This window comes from Amphiprion ocellaris, chromosome 2 (assembly GCF_022539595.1).
Source record: "Amphiprion ocellaris isolate individual 3 ecotype Okinawa chromosome 2, ASM2253959v1, whole genome shotgun sequence".
NCBI classification, from domain to species: Eukaryota; Metazoa; Chordata; class Actinopteri; family Pomacentridae; genus Amphiprion; species Amphiprion ocellaris.
In genome coordinates, this window is record NC_072767.1 from 4277804 (window position 1) to 4295840 (window position 18037).

General features: G+C 37.4%; 1 protein-coding gene across 1 annotated transcript in view; it reads right to left on the minus strand.

Moving 5' to 3' along the window:
- Positions 1-3189: 3189 nt before the first annotated feature.
- The window catches only part of xpr1a (xenotropic and polytropic retrovirus receptor 1a), a 132939-nt gene continuing 118091 nt past the window's right edge, over positions 3190-18037 (minus strand). Inside the window, exons 12-15 of the mRNA XM_055016386.1 lie at positions 14074-14240; positions 13858-13997; positions 12006-12230; positions 3190-8719 (exon numbers count right to left, since the gene is read on the minus strand). Of these exons, the coding sequence (XP_054872361.1) occupies positions 8662-8719; positions 12006-12230; positions 13858-13997; positions 14074-14240 (590 nt within the window). The 3' untranslated portion in view covers positions 3190-8661. The remainder of the gene's footprint in view (positions 8720-12005; positions 12231-13857; positions 13998-14073; positions 14241-18037) is intronic.

Genomic DNA, 18037 nt, shown 5'->3' on the forward strand with positions numbered 1-18037 from the left:
TACAAGAATTTTCTTGCCAAATTTGGGGGATTTTTTAAAATAAAAATTTTAAGTGAAACTTTTAAGGAATTATTGGAATTTCAATATTTTCAAAAATTTGGGGAATTTTTGCTGAATTTTTGGATTTTTTTTCAGACAAGGAAACAGTATTTTTTGGTGCTTGTAAATGAGGACAACAGGAGGGTTAATAAGAGCCTGCAAAGTTACTGTAAATCTCTGATACAGTCTACACAAGCTGAATTCGAGCTGAAACGATAGCAGATAAACAGAAAATTTGTCACTAGTTTGATAATGTTAAATATGCTTTTTCAGTGTGCTTACATGAGGATTATCACAGACTATATTTGGCCACCTTGAGCTCTGGGAAACACAATTTTTAATCATTTTATTGGACAAATAAACTAATAATCAGCAGATAAATCCACAATGAAAGTAACTGTTGAACTACATTTGATGAGCTGCATAAAAGGAGGATTTATTGCCGGTCTGTTGAGCTGGAAACTAACTGAGCAAGTTGTGTTTAGTGAAAACACAGATGCTTCTGATCATCCTCGAACAATGAGTTTGTCCAGTTGTTGCTGTACTCGAGTAGTTTTCATCCGAAATGAAAATTAGATTGTGTTACATACAAGTGAAAACCCCAGGAGAGCTTTGAAACAGATGCTGTAGTGAAACTGTTTTAACTCCAGGGTTAGAAAGGAGCGTTCTTCCTCTAAACGGGAAAAGGTTGTTGTTGGATTATGAGCGCCTGTTGGACGATGATTCATGACAAAGTTAAGTGTGTTCTCCTTTGATTTTCTGGGTGCTTCTTCTCTGCCAAGAAGTGAGATTTTCAGGCTTTTCGGGATGATTCATTTCTCCTGGTTGGCACAGTGAATGGAACTGAGTCAGTGAGTCTGCCCACCGGGAACCAAGAAAGAAAAACGACATCAAATCCCCAAACACTGCCAGCGCTTTTGGACGAGTCGACTACATCTACTTAGAGTTAAGAGCGGGTGAATAAGCAAGTTCTGCAAAATACTGTGCAGGCACTGAGAATGAAAAGGAAGCCACAACAACCAACAAAAGTGAACTAATAGTGCAGAGGAGCAAACAGAAGATACTGTTTACTACATAAAGAAACATTTGTTTTCACAGAGCTTCACTAAAGACTTTTAGAAAACTTTAAAGGTGCCATATTGTGCTCATTTTTAGTAAATTGATGGAAGTCCCACATGTTCTCAGAAGATTTTTTCAGCTCAGAACACTGCAAAGATGGTTCATTTCACCATGACTAGTCTGAGCCCTGTTCTTAACGGGTGGTTTTCAGTGCTTTAAATATCACTGACCGAAAAATATGTAAACAAAAATGGCTTTATAGGGAATTTGACTGTATTAAAACAGAGTATATGAGAGCAGGGGTCCGTTTCACAAAGTAGGTTGAACAAACTGAGTGTAGGTGCAATCTGCAGGGGAGAAACGCATGTGGCAGCAGCTGAAGATGAAATATAAAAACATTTTTAAAACAGGTAAGAAGTCGGCATAATCTCATGGAGCTACCTCATTTTGATCATGTTTTACATTGTAAAGTAGCCTAAATATTAGGTGGTTGTTTGACTGTGCAGTGATTTTATCCCACACAGAGCCTAAATGTCTGCATCCATATCATGTTCTCTTAAATAATTAAGCCTATTTAAACTAACACAGACTTCTACTCAGCCAACAGAAAGAAAGCAGATGGATAAAAGTCGTTTCAGGGCCAGACACACTTTTCTGACCGTCCTGCATACAGTTGTCTTACTGAAGTGTTCTGCATCTCCGACATTATACAAAAAAACTTCCATTTGCAAAGAACCGCAGTGCAACACACAATATCTGCTGGGATGTGAGAGCATGACTGTGGTTGGTCATGTTGTAAATGTAAGGACGGATGAAGTTGAGGATGTAGATTATGGACTGTGACGTGAAATGATACCGCTCTAAAAGATAACTGTCCAGAAATGCGAGAACATCTGTGCGCGGTCTGATAACAATCTCCCAACGAATATTTAATTCTCTGTGCAGTAATGCTGCTCCTTCATCCACTGGATCGTTAATAAAAGGACATGACATTTATAGATGGCAGAACTAGGCTTCGCCAAAACTCGCCTGCTGACTGAATGAATGAGGAAATCAAATCGTGTGTGGCTGAAAGAGGGCGGAGACAGAGAGAAACTCGAGGTTTACTGAGAAAAACCTGGTCCCGACCAGGTTAGAGTCATAGAGTCTGTTACTATGGTAACTGACCGAGAGTTTAAGTTACCTCTCTTTGTGAAACAGGCTAGAGTTACCCCTCTGTCTCTGGTTTGAGTTACCTCCCTTTGTGAAACGGAAAACTCAGAGTTTCCCTCATTTCAAGGTTAACAAACTCAGAGTTTTCACTAAACCTGCTTTGTGAAACAGACCCCAGGAGAGAAGCTAACTGATGAGTTTAGGTTTAACCGAAGCATAACAAGAAAACACAGTAACTCACTCAGTCATTGTTCATTGCTTTAAATGAAAGTTTCCACCTTCTCTGAATGTCCTTCAGTGCTACAATTATGTGTGACCAAAGCTATCAATGGGCACCATGACAAAGACTAAAGTGGCGGTTAATGACTTCAGACCGGAGCTTGTGCATTGTATGGAAATTGACCCGCTAAACTTGGGCTTTTCCATTGGTCTCAATCCATAATGTTGGTTTGCAACTTGAATTTAAGACTCGAGTTTCTTGGAATCTAGTCCTAACACTAAGAATTTACTGTAAATGTGGTGACATTGCCATGAAAAATGAAAGTAATCCACTGGATGTTCAGTTCTTCAGATGCTGGCAGTGCATGAAGACTGTTGTGTTCACTCTTGCAGACTGTTGTGTTCACTCTTGCAGCCAACAGCAGAACATTTGGTGAGTTTTTCTTGTGGTTCAGACATTTTAAAGTTAGCAGAAGCAGCTGTAGAATATAAATAAACCTGCTGGACTTCATTCTGAATGGTCAGTTAGCAAGTTAGCACTTTGGGCGGCTAACTAGTTGTTCGAGGGCTTAAGGATTGACGGAAGTAAACATCTTTACATCTTAACAGTGTCTACTTAACACCAATAACCCACAAAACACAATAAAAATGCCAAAAAATACACAGATAAAGTTGCAGTTGAAAAGTCAGTGTTGAAAGAAGAGACCAGAGAGGCAGAGCAAGTTTTAAAAATAATCGTGGTTTATAAAACCCAGATATGACAGGATCACCAAAGTGTTTACAGAAATACAAATACCATCAGAAAAACCATCATAGAACAGTGTTATACACTCGACATGTACAAACTACTCTGTAAAAGGAACTCGGGGGAGGATGGTTCAGACTGTAAGACATTTTCCTTTCTTTATGTCTCTTAAAATCACATTAAGCCACAATGTATTTATTCTGTAAGGTTTTTTTTTTTTTTAGTATCTTATCAAAGTAGAACATCCACCTACCAAACTACAGCTACTATCACGTTCATCTAGTTTAGAGAGAGAAGGTACAAACAACATCTAGAGGGCGACAGAGGGGAGGACACATATCAAGCACTTTAACATCATGGAGGTTTCAGCAAGCAGTGAAAACGAAATCAGGCGGTTTTCACTCATGAGAAGAACAAGATGTCGGGGTTTCATGACCGTCATCGTCTCGTCAAACTGTACAAAACCCTGTTTCTGTTTTTGTCAGCTGGTTACGCAAATCGAACGGACGCTGATCGCTAAAACTCCACCTGTTCTTGAGATGTTCAGGCAGATCTGGGATCAGTTGAACAGCATCTTGGACTGGGGTTCGTCCCCATGCCAGTCCTCTGTTTACAATGATTAAAATGCACATTCACAAATGTACAAACGGCTTCGGGACGCAGGAATCTTCGATGACGGAGCCTCCAAACACGAAGGAATCACCAACAAGATACGATCAATCACGTTCTCCATTTCTATGGATTGTTTTTTTCTTCTAGCTTTGTACAAACACATTTCAACAGATTTACACATGGAAAAAAAAGAGTGCAGGATTGTGAACGGGAAAAAAAGCTCCTCGTCACCTACAAAATACCGCGAATCCCGGAGCGAAACATGGCGACGTATGAAGTCCATCATTGTCAGCGGCTACAACGATTTACTAATATACACATCATGTCAAATAAATTAGGATCTATGTACAATGTAAAAACAAAAGCAGCATGCAGGCAAGACAACAGAGCCTTTTTACAAAACTATCCGACACTAGAGAGGCGACGTGGGCCGTGTGTGTGCAGCGTGTCATGTTTTATGTTCAGTGTGTTTGAAATGGACAGAGAAGCGGTCCACCTTCTAAACTTACAACAGATGCAACACAGTTTTTTACTCTCGAGCTTCTCAGTTCGCTCGTTGCACATAGAGGCTCTCCAGTCTTTAAGGGGAACAAAAGAAACCCAACTTTTCTGTAACAAATCAGTCTTGCAGCTCTCTGGGCTTCGAGCAAAGAGTCGATTCAACCCTCGTGTCGTCCTGCGGGTCAAATTGACCCGTTTTAAAGTTTGAAAATGTGGGAAAAAGAAAATATTTTCACAGTGAAACTTATGATGTCCACATTTGCAACATTTTGGGGAAATCTTTGAACATTTCTTGGTGGAAAAAAAGAAATGTTAAAAATGTTTCTTCACCCTCCTGTTGTCCTCATTTACAGGCACCAAAAAATATTGTTTCCTTGTCTGAAAAAAATCCAAAAATTCTGCAAAAAAATTCCCTAAATTTCTGAAAATTTGCAAAACCTTCAGGAAGAAAATTCCAATAATTCCTTAAAAGTTTCCCTTAAAAGTTTTATTTAAAAAAAACAAAAAAAAACCCCAAATTTGGCAAGAAAATTCTTGTAAATATTTTCAAAAAATGAGTAAAAATCTTCCAAAAAGATCCTAAAAATATCTATAGTGATTCCATATATATCAGTGAAACTTCTAATATTTTAATTAAGAACATTCACATAAAAATCAACCAAAATCCAGCGAAATTCGCTGGATTTTGGTAGATTTTTTGTGAATGTTCTTCAGAAACATTTTTAACATTTCTTTTTTCCACCAAAAAATGTTCAAAGATTTCCCAAAAAATGTAGAAAATGTGGAATTTAAAAAAAAAAAAAAATCTTCCTGAAGGTTTTGCAAATTTTGCTAAATTTTTGGATTTTTTTTTTCAGACAAGGAAACAGTATTTTTTGGTGCCTGTAAATGAGGACAACAGGAGGGTTAATGAGGTCGAACAGGAACAGGAAGTCAAACGCACACAAACCGGCAGTAAAGTCGCCATCATTTCTCTGAAAACAGCAGCAATAACTCGCTTAAACTTGACAACCAGCAGCTCTTCAGGTGTGAGGAGGGAGGAGGAGCCACAGCACATTCATCTCAGTTTATCTACGATTGGTGGACTAGATCTGATCAAACAAACGCTGAAGATTAGCCACAAACAAACAGGAATCAGCTGGAAAAGGCGTTGAATGTAATCAACCTGCTGATTTACAGACTCAAAACTGATGAAGCAATGTGTCCCTAAAGTCTGGACACACAGGAAACCTCAGTAACTGTAATGTTTTACCCTCCACAGATTAAATATGGCTTTGTCGAAAGAAGAAAGAGTTGAACTGGAGCTTCTCAGAGGACGTGAAGGATGGACAGATCGAAAGATAGGGAAGGGATTTTTTGGGGCTTGCATGAATTTTAGCCATGACCAGTTCTTTAGTTTAGAGTTAGGGTTTAAATGTAATAAAGCCAATAACAGAATAATTTTGGCCATTTTTAATGTAATAAAGCCAATAGAAAACTAGAAACAAACACGAGCAGAGTTGCTGCTCCGGCCTTTTACTGCATGTAATTCTCCACTACGATTTCATTTCTTTATGTAATGAAAGCAAAAAATCCCCCAAAAACACATTATCTGAAGGGTTTAGAAGCAGAGTGGTCTAACCCACTTTCTGTAGTGTTTGAGTAAAATGGGTTTTGTGTTTTCAAGAATGGTCTAACACTGGAAGCGCCAGTAGAACGCTGTATTTGGGTTCGACCACTTTGAAACTAAAATATTACAGAAATTATGTAAAACTCAGTTCAGATTTTATGCAGGTTAGACCACTCGGCTTCTAACATCCTCATATAGAACATGCATTTTTTCACAGTGTAGCTTTTTTTTTGCAAACTACAGCTGAACAATTAATCAATTTCAAGCTGAAATGTGCTAATCCGAAAGATTGAAACATTTTAGTCCATATATTATGCAGTGTGCAGAATCTGAACTGTTGTCGATGGTTTTACAAATCCTCCTCGCAATTTTGACGTTGTTTCTTGTGTTAAAGCTTCATCAAGTGTTTTAAATCAGCGAATATCGAACTGAAGCTTCACTTTAAAAACTTCATCTCTACTGCTAACACATTTTCAACTTCGCCCAAAACTGCAGAAGCTTTGAAACACCATTAATAAAAGCAAGGTCGGCCTTTTCATATTTAGTTTTGACTGATTAATGAGTCACTTTTGTCATTTCCCTTTTATCCCTTTCCAAAAATCTGCCCATTTCGTACATTAAATGCCATTTTTCTGTCTAAATACACTTTTGGACTGTATTTCATGCTAAAAACGCAGCACTTTTGTTTGGTAATGCACCTCTTTTTATCACATTCAGTCAATTTTTTGTCAATTCTTTACATTTTAACTCCCTGATCCTGCTGCTAGTTTGAGATCCACTGACATATGCACTCATTTAGCCTCTTAATATAACAAACAGAGCATCAGATCATTCTACTGTACGCACATGCTGACAGTAATACTGCTAATTCTGCTCATGTTACAGCTAAAACAGTCCAATCCAAGGTGGAAAATGAAAGAAAAACACTTTAAAAGAAGTGTCAGGTTCTGGTTCTGGCTGCTTTAGCCACAGTCACGTTCATTAACCCTCATGTCGTCCTGCGGGTCAAATTGACCCTTTTTAACATTTGAAAATGTGGGGGGGAAAAAAATCACAGTGAAACTTCTGATGTCCACATTTTCAACATTTTTGGGAAATTTTTGAACATTTTTGGTGGAAAAAAAATGTTAAAAATGTTTCTTAAGAACATTCACAAAAAAAATCAACCAAAATCCAGCGAATTTTGCTGGATTTTGGTTGATTTTTTTAATGAATGTTCTTAAAGAAAAGTTTTACTGATATATATGGAATCACTTTAGATATTTTTAGGATTTTTGGAAGATTTTTACTCATTTTTTGAAAATATTTACAAGAATTTTCTTGCCAAATTTGGGGGATTTTTTTAAAAAAAGATAAAACTTTAAGGGAAACGTTTAAGGAATTATTGGAATTTTCTTCCTGAAGGTTTTGCAAATTTTCATAAATTTGGGGAATTTTTTGCTGAATTTTTTGATTTTTTTTCAGACAAGGAAATAATATTTTTGGTGCCTGTAAATGAGGACAACAGGAGGGTTAGAACAAAGCTTTGGTAATCAGTGCAGAGAGAAGCGATGCTTGCACATTAGCTGTAGTTAACGGCACTTTGAGTCAACGACACGATGATTTACAGCCTTTTCTGAGCTAACTGGAGGTTTGGGGGGAGGTTTGACTACGAGCTTATTAAAAAACGTGGCACAACCGAGAAAAACATTCCAAAAGTTATAAAATACGTTGACGATCACCGTGAAGACGCTCAAACTAGTCTCACTGGTAGAAAGAACACATGTAGAAGTACTGAACAACCACAGTCAAGTAATCAAAACACATCAAAACATAGGAAATATATTACAAAGAAACTTCACAGACTAGAAATGATTGAATCAAAACTTTTTGTGTACATTTTTCTTCCCCTCCTCCATGTTTTGTGTATTAAATGCACTTTTCCTGCAAGTGCGTCCAGGGTTGCTGTTAAAACTGCAAAAAAACAGGGAGATGGAGTATAAAAAGAGTCAACAAGTTGAAACCGGTTGATCTGTTCTGATATGCTGTGACGAGTGTCGAGTCCTTCCTCAGGTTTGTGAGTCTTTAGGTTGGCTTCGTCTCCTCCCTGCTGATCCTAGCGGAGTTAAAAAGGCGTGTAAACAGTCTCTGTGTTCTCCCAAATAAAAGCCAGGAACTAAAGAGGATAAAGGAACTAAATCTATCAGAGTAAACGAGACACTGAAGAAGTCCGTTTTTTAAAAAACCCTGCGGGTAGTGTGGTTTCTCCTGTCTGTCCGTCCATCTGTCCGTCTGTCCGTCCGTCCGACTGTCTGACTGTGTGGCGTTTGCTCTCTGGTGCGACTGTGTGTTTGTGCTTCGGCAGGTTTGTGTGCGTGTGTGTGTGTGTGTGTGTTTCTGCTTCGTACTGTGTGTGTTTCTATACTTATAAAGATCTGATCACAGAAATGTAAAGATGAGGTAAGTTTCTATAGAGGTGAGGACTCATTAAACTAGAACAGAGGAGGTCGAGGTTGTCAGTGAATGAGGTCCTTATAAGTATAGTGTGTGTGTGTGTGTGTGTGTCTGTGTATGTGTCTGTGTGTATATGTGTGTATGTGTGTGTCTGTGTGTGTGTGTGTGTGTGTGTATATATGTGTGTGTGTATATGTGTGTATGTGTGTGTGTGTGTGTGTGTGTGTGTGTGTGTGTGTGTGTGTGTGTGTATGTGTGTGTCTGTGTGTGTGTGCATGTTGACACTGTGGACTCAGCTGAAGGCCTCGTCGTCCGTATCTTCGATTAGCACCTTTGTGTCCTTCTTGGATCTGCAAAAAGAGGATTGAAAACAAAATCATTTAAAGCAGGGGTGTCAAACATGCGGCCCGCGGGCCAAAAGCGGCCCGCCAGAGGGACGACTTTGTCAAGTGTAAAAATTCTAGAAAAGACATTAACTGCAAATTGTAAATTAGTAAAACTATAATTTTAAAATAATTTCTAGACCATGACAAGTTGTTTTGATCTTAAAGTAAAATACTAGATTGTTCTCATCTCATTTTTGTAATATTTTGTCTTGTTTTTGTTGTTTTTTTTAGTCTGATTTTTGTCGTTTGTCTCATGTTTTTGTCATTTTGTGTTTCCTTTTTGTTTCGCTTGTTGTTTTTTGTTGTTTTATTGTCATTTTCTGTTTTGCTTTATTTGTTGTTTTGTGTGTCATTTTTGTCGTTTGGTGTTTTTTTTGTCTTGCTCGTGTAGTTTGACTTTGTCGTTTTGTTTCTTTTTTGTCATTTTTGTCTTGTTTGTGTCATTGGTATAATTTTTTTGTCTTGTTTTTATTGACTTTTTTGTTTCTTTGTCATTTTTTGTCATTTTTTTCTTGATTGTCATTTTGTGCCTTGTTTTTGTAATATTTTGTCCTGTTTTTCAACATTTTTGGGAGATTTCTGAACAATTTTTTGGTGGAAAAAAAGAAATGTTAAAAATGTTTCTGAAGAACATTCACAAAAAAATTTTTAAAAAAACATCCAGCAAATTTTGCTGGATTTTGGTTGATTTTTATGTGAATGTTCTTAAAGAAAATATTACAAGTTTTACTGATATATATGGAATCATTTTAGATATTTTTAGTTTTTTTTTTTGAGGATTTTTACTCATTTTTTGAAAATATTTACAAGACTTTTCTTGCCAAATTTGGGGAATTTTTTTGCTGAATTTTTGGATTTTTTTTCAGACAAAGAAACAATTTTTTGGGGTCCGTAAACGAAGACAACAGGAGGTTTAATGAATATTTGCAGTTTTATCTCCTCACAGCAGCATTACAGCAGCAGCCTTTTTACCAAAAGATGTTTTCACATCAGGGCTGCACAGTGGCGTAGTGGTTAGCACTTTCGCCTTGCAGCGAGAAGATCCCTGGTTCGCGTCCCGGCTTTCCCGGGATCTTTCTGCATGGAGTTTGCATGTTCTCCCTGTGCATGCGTGGGTTTTCTCCGGGTTCTCCGGCTTCCTCCCACAGTCCAAAAATATGCTGAGGTTAATTGATCATTCTAAATTGCCCGTAGGTGTGAATGTGAGAGTGATTGTTTGTCTCTGTATGTAGCCCTGTGACAGACTGGCGACCTGTCTAGGGTGTCCCCTGCCTTCACCTGAGTCAGCTGGGATAGACTCCAGCCCCCCCATGACCCTAGTGAGGATTAAGCGGTGTATAGATAATGGATGGATGGATGGATGTTTTCACATCACTCCTGTTTCAGCCTCTTTACTTTGGTCTCAATATATTTCAGCCTCTCTCCATTGGTTCCAAATATGTTTCTGCTTCTCTACACAGATTCCCAGGACATTTCAGCTTTTTAATACTGGTTCTCGGCATATTTCAGCCTCTTCACATCGTTTCCCAGTATGTTTTAGCTCCTTCACACTGATTCCCAGTATGTTTCAGCTTTTTAAAACTTTCTCACAGTATGTTTCAGCCTCTTTACATTGGTTCCAAGTAGTTTTCTGCTTCTATACACTGGTTCCCAGTATGTTTTTGGCTATTTCCACCAGATTCCCAATATATTTTAGCATGTCTACATTGGTTCCAAGTAGTTTTCTGCTTCTATACACTGGTTCCCAGTATGTTTTTGGCTATTTCCACCAGATTCCCAATATATTTTAGCATGTCTACATTGGTTCCAAGTAGTTTTCTGCTTCTATACACTGGTTCCCAGTATGTTTCTGCTTCTTTATATTGGTTCCAAGTATATTTCAGCTTCTATACACTGGTTCCCAGTATGTTTTTTTTTGCCTAATTACGCTCATTACGCTCCCAGTATGTTTCTGCTTCTGTACACTGGTTCCCAGTATGTTTCAGCTTTTTAAAACTTTCTCACAGTATATTTCAGCCTCTTTACACTGGTTCCATGCAATTTTCTGCTTCTATACGCTGGTTCCCAGTAAGTTTTTGCCTTTTTACACAATTTCCCATTATGTTTCAGTTTTTTTGAAATTGGTTCCCATTATGTTTTAGAGTCTCTACACTGGTTTCCAGCATGTTTCTGTTTCTCTACACAGATTCCCAGTACATTTCAGCTTTTTAATACTGGTTCTCGGTATATTTCAGCCTCTTCACATTGTTTCCCAGTATATTTGAGCCTCTTTACACTGGTTCCCAGTATATCTTTGCCTATTTACACCGTTTCTTAATATGTTTTAGCTTCTCTACACTGTTCCCAGTATGCTTAATCCTTTTTAAACTAGTTTCAGGTATGTTTCTACTTCTTTATACTGACTTCCAGTATGTTTCAACCTCTTTACCTTGGTTCTCAGTATTTTTCTGCGACTCTATACTGACTCCCAGTATGTTTTATCTCCTTTACACTGACTCCCAGTATGTTCTATGTCCTTTACACTGACTCCCAGTATGTTTTATCTCCTTTACACTGACTCCCAGTATGTTTTCTCTCCTTTACACTGACTCCCAGAATGTTTTATCTCCTTTACACTGACTCCCAGTATGTTCTATGTCCTTTACACTGACTCCCAGTATGTTTTATCTCCTTTACACTGACTCCCAGTATGTTCTATGTCCTTTACACTGACTCCCAGCATGTTTCTGCTTCTTTACGTTGGGGTTCCAGTATGTTTCGTCCTCTCTGTCTCACTCTGTATTGATTTATTTTTAATTAAAGTAAATGAAAATATCTCTGGCTGTGTTCCAAACCCCCTACATTTTCTCTTGACTTTGAGAATGAACAACAGTTGCCATCACAACTGTTTCATGCAGTTTGTGTAGAATTAAACTTCATTACAGTGTTGCACTATAAACTGGGAACTGAGTTGTCATCTGTCTGTTTGCTCTTTGCAGTTTAAGTTTTTTTCTACTCACATGACACACCTCGATGTAACTGCCCTGAGGATTGTGGGTAAGAATGGACAGAAGAGCATGATGGCTTACAAACTGCAAAGTCCAACCAGATCTAGTAGAACTTCTGAGTATTTTGGCATCTTATATTTGACGGATTATGTAGTGGAACACACTAAATGTTATTCTGGCATGTATAACAGTATAATAGTGTGACCATTGGAATGAACCCTCCTACATTAGCCTCATGTCAACTGTTGCATATGTTGTCTTACTGTGAGGAGGACAGCAGGGGGCGTCGCAGCGAAAGGCTGTAGGATCGCTTCCAGGTCTTCTTGCCTGAGCGGTTCCGGACGCCGTCCTCCTGGTCCATCATCTGCTCCAGCAGCGTCTGGTCGTCAGCGTTCAGCGGCGCTACGGAGATATCCCGAACCGCACGAAACTCACCACAGTTGTTCAGGTGTTCGTTCTCCAGACGGAAGAAGTTCCACACAAAACGTCTGCAGAGAGGAAGATGAAGAGGGTGATACAACTGATCCATGGTGCTGTAGGACTGGTGTCTGGCCTGCAGCTTGTATTACTGTCTAGAAAGATGCATGTTTATCATCTCTTCTTATCTTGATAGGAAAGAACTTGTGAATTTTTCACTGCCTATATTAAGTATTCAACCTTCTGCAAGTTCCTTTTATTAATTTTCAGAATTGAAACATGGTCACTTAAATTTGAATTTTTAACAAGAATTTCTACAAAGAATCTTTCACATCAAAGTGAGAACAGATTTCTGCTAATTAATCAAACGCTGAGACTAGTGAGGGAGGCCACCAAGACTCCTATGACTCCTCTGGAGGAGTTCCAGCTTCAGCAGCTGAGATGGGAGAGACTGTTCATCCAATAACTGTTGTCTGTTCTTCACCAGTCAAAGCTTTATAGAGACAAAATGAAACATAATAAATCTGGACTAGAGTTCACCAGAAGACAAGGGGAAGACTTTGAAGTCAACTGAAAGAAGGTTCTTTGGTCTGAGGAGACCAGGATGGAGCTTTCTGACCATCAGACTAGATGCTATGTTTAGCAGACACCAAATTATTCACATCATCACAAACACACCATCCCCACTGTGAAGCACGGTGGTGGCAGCATCAGAATGTGAAACATGGTGGTGGCAGCATCATGATATGAAGCATGGTGGTGGCATCACGATGTGAAGCATGGTGGTGGCAGCATCATCATGGGAAGCATGGTGGTGGCAGCATTATGATGTGAAGCATGGTGGTGGCAGCATCATGATGTGAAGCATAGTGGTGGCATCACGATGTGAAGCATGGTGGTGGCAGCATCATCATGGGAAGCATGGTGGTGGCAGCATCATGATGTGAAGCATGGTGGTGGCAGCATCATCATGGGAAGCATGGTGGTGGCAGCATCATGATGTGCAGCATGGTGGTGGCAGCATCATGATATGAAGCATGGTGGTGGCAGCATCATGATATGAAGCATGGTGGTGGCAGCATCAGAATGTGAAACATGGTGGTGGCAGCATCATGATATGAAGCATGGTGGTGGCAGCATCATGATGTGAAGCATAGTGGTGGCATCACGATGTGAAGCATGGTGGTGGCAGCATCATCATGGGAAGCATGGTGGTGGCAGCATCATCATGGGAAGCATGGTGGTGGCAGCATCATGATGTGAAGCATGGTGGTGGCAGCATCATCATGGGAAGCATGGTGGTGGCAGCATCATGATGTGAAGCACGGTGGTGGCAGCATCATGATATGAAGCATGGTGGTGGCAGCATCAGAATGTGAAACATGGTGGTGGCAGCATCATGATGTGAAGCATGGTGGTGGCAGCATCATGATGTGAAGCATGGTGGTGGCAGCATCATCATGGGAAGCATAGTAACTTGAAGGGGGTGAATACTTATTTTAGTCACTTTTTTTACCTTCTATATCACCTCATTCTGTAAATTATTGTCAGAAAGGCCAGATAAATTGACCATGATTCAAAGTTGAAAAGCAACAAAAAGGGGAAAACTTCCATTAGGGCTGAATACTTTTTATGTGGACACTGTATTTCCTCATCTGGGAAAGCACCACTGAGAGTTCTTATGTTCTTCAGACCCACCTGAAGACCTCCAGAGGAGCCAGCACGGTGGCCACGATGTCGCCGACCGAATGGATCTTGGTCATTGTGGTCAGAGAAATCTGGATGGTCCAGGCGAAACGTAGGATGACGTCCTCTATGATGGCGCAGTAGTAGTAGGCCTGGACACCCAACAGGTAGGGTTAGTATCTGTGAACGTGTTTGAGTCGCGTACCTGTGTTTCCCAGCAGACTGTACCTTGTGTGGATAAACTATTTCTTCTCTGAGGAAGGTGTTTTCTCCGGCTCCACGGTCGAACAGGCCCCAGTCCATTCGCAGATCCCAGATCAGGGTGTAAAGAGAGCTGATGGTGGAGAAGACGATCAACAGGTAGAAGAACATGTCGGCGTCGGTGTGTCCTTGTTCTGGAACAGACACGCAAACACAACACCTTTAAAATGATTGAGGAGTTTTCATGACTTGTTCGGATCTAGAAGAAAACCTGCATCTATAATTGAAGCTTTATGAGATTTTTTGCATTTTGGAATTTTCTTCCTGAAGGTTTTGAAAATTTTCAGAAATTTGGGGATTTTTTTTGCTGAATTTTTGGATTTTTTTCAGACAAGGAAACAATATTTTTTGGTGCCTGTAAATGAGGACAACTGGAGGGTTAATATTCATCTTTGCATGCAAATGTGCCTTTAATGATTTGTCCACTAGAGGGAGCCATCCCGTCATGTGTTTCCCAGCAGTGACTGAATTATTAGGTGTCCTGAGGCTTGTTTCCTCTAAGATTATTCACTTATCATAGTTAACTTGGAATTACTATTATTTATTATTTTTATAATAGACTTAGAAAGACATTAAAAGTATATCTGTGCTGCGGCTTGTTCAAACAAACAAACAAACAAATAGATCCTCTGGGAAGCAGAAGAGTCTGGGGGACTCAAACATTCAAGTTTCTTCATTTTTTTTTTTGCACCACACGGGATATATTGAAATAGTCCGACCTGATTTATTGGAATGAGAGTTTATTACTACATTAAATGCAGTAAATGAAATAATACGTCCGGTGTGTGTATTCTTCAGAGCAAAGCCAGCATTAGTAGGTCTGTTTGTATTAAATTATCTGCTCTACTGTATGTGCATTTACTGTACATGTGTGCATATGTATGTTCTTGTGCAGGTTTATGAATATGTGCTGGTTCTAGTGCAGCAACTAGTAATAACTTTTATCACTGATTAGAAAAGTCAAGTTATTTATATACTTTTAAAGTGAAAGCCGTTGCACCAAACTGCTTTAAAGTAGAAAAATAAGAATAAAAATGAATCTAACAAGTTTAAACATTGAGGTTAAAACTCTAGAGTGTGAATTCACCAGAGTAATTTAAATATTAAGGATTCAAACCTTATAAAAATGATATAAACTGCAGATTTAACTGACTATAGTAAATAATAAAGCTAGGACTCTACAGTATTATAATTATACAACTTGACTAGTTAAAAACTAAAGTTCTGATCCTATAAAATTATACATGAAAATCCAACAAATCCAATGATTCCCTGGTTCTCTAAAGAGTTAGCTTTCATTTTTATTATCATTTTAATGTGTATTATTTTGTGATAGATCAAAAATATATAAATGAGTATAATATACAACCGAGACAAAACAGAATAAAATAATATAAAAAATATAGAATTAATATACAAAGTATATCTTAAAAATATTTAAATATATATATAGCCTTTTGAAAATAATATATATATATACATATATATAAATAGAATAAAAATAATCATTAAAAAATATACATGTATATTGTGTTCATTACAAATATTGCATTTTATTTTTCTGACATATATTTACGTATTTATATATTATTCAGCTCTTTATACTTTGTTATTTGTAATCTGTGAAATAGCAGAATATAGTGGAAGTTCTCTGTAATATCTTGTTTATTCTATTAAACAGTTCAAAACTTGACAATATTAAAACCTCTAGTGATGATTTTTTTTGTCTCCCCCTTCTGGCAGTGAGAGTGAATTACACAAACACTGTTTGCTACAGCTGCTATGACAGTTGATCGCTTTCACTTTTCTGAGGCTGCAATCCTTCCCCTGAATGCTGAGTTTCTGTTCTACCTGGAGCATCAGACACTTAGGACAACATACACAATTCCTGAAATACAGTTAAAGCTTTAAATCAAACAGAAAAAAACATAAATCCTCACAATAGAGCCTTTCTGTCTTTTAACCCTCGTGTCGTCCTGCGGGTCAAAATTGACTCGATTTAAAGTTTAAAAATGTAGAAAAAAATATTTTCACAGTGAAACTTCTGATGTCCACATTTTCAACATTTTTGGGAAATCTTTGAACATTTTTTGGTGGAAAAAAAAGAAATGTTAAAAATGTTTCTTAAGAACATTCAAAAAAAAAATCTACCAAAATCCAGCGAAATTCGCTGGATTTTGGTTGATTTTTTTCTGAATGTTCTTAAAGAAAATATAAGAAGTTTTACTGATATATATGTAATCACTTTAGATATTTTTAGGATTTTTTTGGAAGATTTTTACTCATTTTTTAAAAATATTTACAAGAATTTTCTTGCCAAATTTGGGGGATTTAAAAAAAAAAATAAAACTTTTAAGGGAAACTTTTAAGGAATTATTGGAATTTTCTTCCTGAAGGTTTTGCAAATTTTCAGAAATTTGGGGAATTTTTTTGCTGAATTTTTGTATTTTTTTCAGACAAGGAAACAATATTTTTTGGTGCCCGTAAATGAAGACAACAGGAGGGTTAATGCAATAAAGTAAATTAACTTATCATCAGAACCACGAAAGGCTAATCTTCAGGTGATCAACTCATTAATTAACTGACTCAATGCTGCAGCACTAACTGGCTTTTAACTCAACGTTTCACAGAATTAATTATGAATTAGTGTCTCAGTGCTTTTAGAGAAGAAGAAATGCCTCCATCTGTGCCAGTGTTTCATATTTCTAATGTTCAAACAAAAACTACTGCATCACAGCCAGGACATGATCTGATCCACGTCACAGAGACGACAGAGAACTGAACTCCAAAACAACCAGAGAAACTACAAACTTTTAAACCAAATCCTGCTCAATCATCTCTGATTTTCATAAAAACTTTATCACATAAATGTAGTTCTTTATAAAGACGTTTGTGAAATTTTAGCTTCATTTAACAAATATTTTTTGAGATAAATTTCTTTTAAAAATTGAAATTTAAAGAAGTGACACTTCATGACATCTTAAATTTTAAATTAAAACTTTGACTATTTAATCAATTTGTCCAGTATTGCAGATTCTGAATCAATGACATGATGAGAAATAACAATGAAAATTTCAGGCTTTTATCTTTAATAGTTGCTGAGAAATTGTTGTTTCAACAGCTTCAAATGTGTGAAAAATATGCCAAAAGTAAGTTAAAAGGCATTCTTTTTAAAGAAAATTTGGTATATCAATCTAAAATTTCCCAGATTGTATTTTAAATATTCACAGTTTAGATTTAAAAAATGTTTCAATCAAATTAGAAAATGATTTGAGATAGAAAAACACCATCAGCTTATAATGACAGGAGCAACTCTCCAAACCAAAAACTACTGTAAATACTGCATAATAAATCCATGTTAGTACTTCATTCTAGCAACACTGCTCTCTGCTCAATGCACCATAGTACCTCAGGTGTACAAAAGTATAAAAAAAAACCCTGTATTTATTGTTAAAACCTGCATGTATTTGTGAATCTGCACATAGCGGATAAACACTCACTCTCCTTCTCTTCAACCTGCTGCTTCTGTTTAAAAGTACGAGTATCAAAAATTCTACTATGGAATCACAGGAGTGCCACAATAAAATATTAATCTGTTTAAAAAATAAGGAAATAAGTGAGTAAATATAAAGAGGAATAAATAAAAGAATAAATAAATAAAAGAATAAATAAATAAATAGGTAAATTTTGTCTTTGCTTTTCCCTTCTCTTTTTTTTCCTTTTGTTTTTCCAGGGTACCATCATTTTTGTCCAGGCCTGTTTCATGAGTTTATTTTTTAAAATAATTCTGTTGAACCAGGGTTCAAAAGCAATGTCTGATTTTCATTGGTTAATTTTCATAGAATTTTTATTTATTAGTACTTTTGTCAGATTCAAATTATTTCTGTGACCATAATTTAGTGAAAAAACTTAAAGAATTTGTGCTGCAGCT